The 5,444-nt window shown below is 33.7% G+C and overlaps 1 protein-coding gene across 1 annotated transcript in view; it reads right to left on the reverse strand.

Annotated features, from left to right (window-relative positions):
* Nucleotides 1-5,444, reverse strand: part of rapgef5b (Rap guanine nucleotide exchange factor (GEF) 5b) — a 20,790-nt gene that overhangs the window by 14,099 nt on the left and 1,247 nt on the right. Inside the window, exons 2-5 of the mRNA XM_016556347.1 lie at nt 4,395-4,451; nt 3,903-4,009; nt 2,364-2,485; nt 1,984-2,152 (exon numbers count right to left, since the gene is read on the reverse strand). Coding sequence (XP_016411833.1) covers nt 1,984-2,152; nt 2,364-2,485; nt 3,903-4,009; nt 4,395-4,451 — 455 coding nt within the window. The remainder of the gene's footprint in view (nt 1-1,983; nt 2,153-2,363; nt 2,486-3,902; nt 4,010-4,394; nt 4,452-5,444) is intronic.

Below are 5,444 nucleotides of genomic sequence, written 5' to 3' on the forward strand. Positions count from 1 at the left end.
TTACGTTGATTACGTTCTGGGGTACTCTCCAAAATGGTGAAAGACGGTAACTCGGGGAGAAGAATTGCTGAATAAATTATGTTATTATTATTTTCTTTGCGCACAAAAAGTATTCTCGTAGCTTCGTTAAATTACGGTTGAACTCCTGATGTCACATGGACTATTTTACCGATGTCCTTGCTACGTTTCTGTGCGTTGATCGTGGTAATATCCTTGCTGTCTATGGAGGGTCAGAGAGCTCTCCGATTCCATCAAAAATATCTTAATTTGTGTTCCGAAGATGAACACTTAGGGGTTTGGAACAACATGAGGGTGAGTAATTAATGACAGAATTTAAATTTTTGGGTGAACTAACCCTTTAACGGCAATTGATTACGGTGAATGCGAGTGTCAAGTCGCGTCAAATGCAAATAGAAATTACAATCACTGCCGCTATATTGTCTACACTGGATACAGTATACAGATGCGCGTTCACTTTCTGACACAGTCCACGCGCTTGAGTCTGTCGTCAGTAGGACAAATGGAGTGAAAGAATATTCACTTTGATGCGTTTGGTTTAAACAGCTTGTTCGCGTCTTTGTACAGATATCAGAAGGATCCCAGCATAAGGAACAAGTGCATAGTTTATTTTTAATGGCATCCCAGATTCAGAGGATTGTTTGGAGTATTTTGTTTAGTAAACGAGGCACAGTGTCACATGGAGAGTTCACAAAGAAACATTTGTTGAAAAATTAAGCAGTATTAGATCTGACTGCAGCTGCATCACAAACTGTAAGTAAATGATTTCATAAAGCTTTGGCTGGAAATGACCGTTTTATTTTGATCATGTTTTCAAAACACTCACATGCAATAGCGAGGGGGCACTGATACTTGTTTCCTATGCATTGACGTTAGCCAATCATAACAGTGGCTGATTCCCGACAAGCCTTAAAAGACCCGCCCCTTAAAAACAGGTAGTTTTAGACAGAGGGTCAGAATGAGGGTTGAAAATAATAATTTTTCCACATATTTATTTGTGTTTTGCGCAAAAAAACTTTATTAACCATATAAGTAAACATCTACGAACATATTAAAAACATTTTTAAAAATGTCATGACCCCTTTAAAAACAATCGCCAGAAATAAAAAGCTAAACGCAGGCTAAAAACAAACTACACATGACTTCAACGTCACCACAATTAAGCTTCTGACATTTTTAATTCAAAATCTACAGCTTGGAAAGACGGAGTTAGAATAGTTTGAAAGAGTGTGAGGAATAGCTGTAGAAGTGAACTAGGGTGTGGATGATTTTTTTCAGTTCAGCATTATGACATTTAATGTCCCAAACAACCTCTTTGATCCCTTTTAGCCACTTGTTAGCAACTGCCCTTTTTAAAGACACATAAAAGCTTTAAAAAAAAAAAATCAATGTGGTATTATTCATGTATATTGTATTGTAGAATAAAATATGAATATATCTTGAGACTTCAGGATGACGAAACCGGAAATGCTAAAATGCTAACTTGTGTCCGGGTTTTCTATTCCTAGATTTGTATTAAATTTGAACAGGGGTAGCAAACAGGAACTAGAATTGAAATTCTAATTTGAATTTAGGAAAGTTGAAATTAATTAAAAGAAAATCATATAAGTGTCAACTAACAAAAGAAAAAAAAAACAGTTGAGGTCCACTGGGAGAGGCGCTGATTCAAGAACAGATGTAAAACTTTAGCCTGCATCAAAAAAATATTTTGGATCCCAAGCCAAGAAAAACAATCCAAGTGGTAAATAATCACAACTGACATAGCAATTAAAAGCCTCTTTGTATATGTTTAGCTCTGCTAAGGTAATCAGTAAAGGTTGATGTCAGGTCTAGGCACGTTTTGTTAGCGCTGGATGGTAAATTAAAAGCTATTAAGTTTTACAATCCTGTGGGACAAGATACTTAATGACCTTCGACCTAAGAAAAAACACTATCATTAAGCTTTATGTGTAAAAATGTGCTCACCGCTTCTGGGTTCCACCGCGGAGCTGCACGTATGGGACCAGCTGTAGCAGCAGATGTACTGCATTCGTCCAGTTGACCTGATTTCTGAAATCACAGCTCTGGGCCTCACATTCCTCAAAGGTGAACTGGTACAAAGACCTGGAGTCCTCAAATACATTATTCTGCTCCACTGGACACAACAGGGGAACAACAGGGTTAAACATCTGACACAAAGCAGTCTAGACTTTCTTTTCTGCTCAGGCACCTCATAGGGAGCCAGGCCGTTTTGCAGATTCAATATGCATGTTGTGCTTATAATATAATCAATAAATCATCCAAACTCTACAGCATATGCTTGTGCCTCCGATCCAATCATTCACAGTAACAGTATGTCTATGTACCTGAAAGCAGAATGCCCAAGTCCAGGAGAATGTTCCAGATTTTGGAAGCTATCATCCTGTTCTGGATAACTTCACAACGATCCATCAGCCATTCCACAAGCTCCAGACCAACATATGTCCTCCTGAGAATATGCCAGATGAGAACAGGAAAACATTTTACTAAACAAAATAAAACCATTATAATAATGCTTTCAATAAATAAATAAATAAATAAACACTGGCTAATATTTGGCTGATTGTTTAAAAAAAGATTTATAAACCACTTTTACATTTTTGTACATTTTGAAATATGTAGATTCATAAAAGGTTTGTTAATGTGACTTTGTAAATAAACTTGTAAATTCCAATCAGTTTCTCAGTCTTAAGTTACAAAGTTAAATTGTGAAATATTTCAAGATTGAGTGATGTACTGTATATCCAAATGATTTTCTGTTGAAAGATGTGTGGCATTTTGTACAAATAAGTTTGATTTAAATGTGCAGAATCTGAAATAGATATTATTTTATATCATAACATATCTTTTAAGATTATTCATAATCCCAAAACCTTTTATTTGGTTAAGATTTAAAGTTAAATTGAAAGTTTATGAATCTCAAAATTTTCAGTGTCAAGACTTTTGGGCCCAACTATATGTGATACTTCATATTAAAGGCCCATTCACACTACAGTAAGAACGATAACTATAACGATAATGTTAAACAGATGTTAACGTTCTGTTTATTATAATAGCATGCTACAGTTATGTCGTCCGCTGTTCTTATTGGCTGCCAATGTTTTATATTACATCAACAGGAAAAATATTGTTCTGAAAGTGATTCCAATGATGTCATTCCTCTGTGCCATTACGTTTATATTGTAGCTGTGGTGTGGACTTCCCTATTCTTATCAGTGTTGGGAGTAACGCATTACAAAAGTAATAATATTACAGTAGTATATTACTTTTTGCTGTAACGCAGTAATATAACGCATTACTAATCAAATTTGGGTAATATTATTACTCGTTACAATCTCAGTAACGCAAGTTACAACAATATTATGTATATATAGATACACACATACAGTATATATATTGAAAATATTTACATGTATATATTTATATTCATATTATATTATAAATAAATATATTTAATATATAAACAACATATTTTTCTGAAATGTATACATGCATGTGTGTGTGTGTATTTATATATACATATACAAAGTACACATACATAAATTATGTAAACAAAAACTTTTATTTTGGATGTGATTCATCGCGATTAATCGTTTGACAGCACTAGTTTATATAAAATACCATAATTTTATGTAAAATTCACTTTAAAGATCTACATTTCTTAATTTCATTCATGGTGATAACATGAAAAATGTGCCATCATTTTGTGAAAGATTTTTATTAAACAAATGTAGTTTAAGCATTTATGGTCCTGAAATACCCCAACAGCGTACAAGGGTTCAACTTTATAGCTATAGTTATCAGCCTTTGGCGTGAATGGCCATATTCTATAACTAGAAATCATACATTATTGCAGTGAAGCCTACCTGATGATTCTTGCCAGTTTAACATGTGCTTTCCAGTTATCCTGGCCATTGGATAAGAAAGCATTCCTCAGTGCTCGGCCAGCACAAGGTACATTATTGACGCAAGCCTTCACAACACATAGAGAACATTCTTAAGTCATGATAAAGCAGAAAGATTTTGAGAATAAAATTTTATAACGTTGTCAGGACAGAAACAGGAAACAGAGGGTCAGAATTAAACAAGAACAAAGTATTAAACACTATTTACTCAAAATATAGAGAACATAAACTGTGTAAATACTCTTCATGTTTTTACCAGGATGTGTGTTTAATAATCTCAATCTCCCAGTTGGTTAGGAAGCTGTATCTTAACAATTATATAACCTAAAACAAGTGTTGACAATAACGCCATTCTATCAATCAAATGAATTACACTTTTACACCATGAAACAACCAGATTCTCAAGTCACTGAAGGGCTTAGAGCAATGACGGGAGGTAAATGCCTGATATACCTTGTGTCTAGTCTGTCCAGCATTTGAACAGCAGATGGACTGCTTCTGAGATATAATCTAACAGAGAGAGAGAAAGAGGTTACACATCTAAAAAACAATACAGCTCTTTGTCCTGAGACAATACACTTTGTCTGCTGTTTCTTATCTTAAAACAGCAGCGATGACGATTGCATGAAACATTCATTCATATCAACATCATGTCTAGGTTTTCCAATTCAACCACTTTTTTTCACAAAATGTCAGTTTGTTGAAAGATCAGATTGGTTGAAACATCCAGTGATAAGACCTGCGAGAACGTACAGATTACACAACAAATGACCATATGAACAATAAAAGCTATGTTATGTTATCAAAACACATGCAACAGAATTGTGAAATATACAGGTAGCTGACAGAATTGTGTCTCCAAAGAAACCACAGTAAAAAAAAAAAGCAAAGCAGCCTGTAGTGAAAGCTCATTGTGTTCTTTAGCTAATTGACTCATGTGGGTTGTTGGGGGAAACACACGGTGAAGTCATTTTTGTTGTCAGTGTAAACAGCAGCTCTAACCCCCATGTCTAGAATTTGTTGAAACAACAGGGGCCATTTATTAATACTATTACATAATGAAGAGATCAGCAACACGTGATGACCTGAAAGCTGCTTTAGTTATTATTGTGTCAAACATTAGAATTATTTTGAGACCTTTTCAATTTGTACAAACAGATGTCAAATTCGACTTTACTTTAGAAAAAGTTTTGCTCTGTGAAAAAGAACATGCAAAATGCAATACTGAAATTATATTATACGTTACTTATTAATACTCAGGTAGCTGAAATTACATGTACTTTTAAAACATAAATATAATGAACTAAAACTACTATATATATTAGTGCTGTCAAAAGATTAATTGCGATTAATCACATCCAAAATAAAAGTTTTTGCTTACATAATATATGAGTGTGTACTGTGTATATTTATTATGTATATATAAATACAAAAACACAAATGTATATATTTAAGAAAAATATGCTGTTTATATATTAAATATATTTATATATATAATACAAA

Source organism: Sinocyclocheilus rhinocerous, unplaced genomic scaffold, assembly GCF_001515625.1.
Source record: "Sinocyclocheilus rhinocerous isolate Xijiao unplaced genomic scaffold, SAMN03320098_v1.1 scaffold946, whole genome shotgun sequence".
NCBI lineage: Eukaryota > Metazoa > Chordata > Actinopteri > Cypriniformes > Cyprinidae > Sinocyclocheilus > Sinocyclocheilus rhinocerous.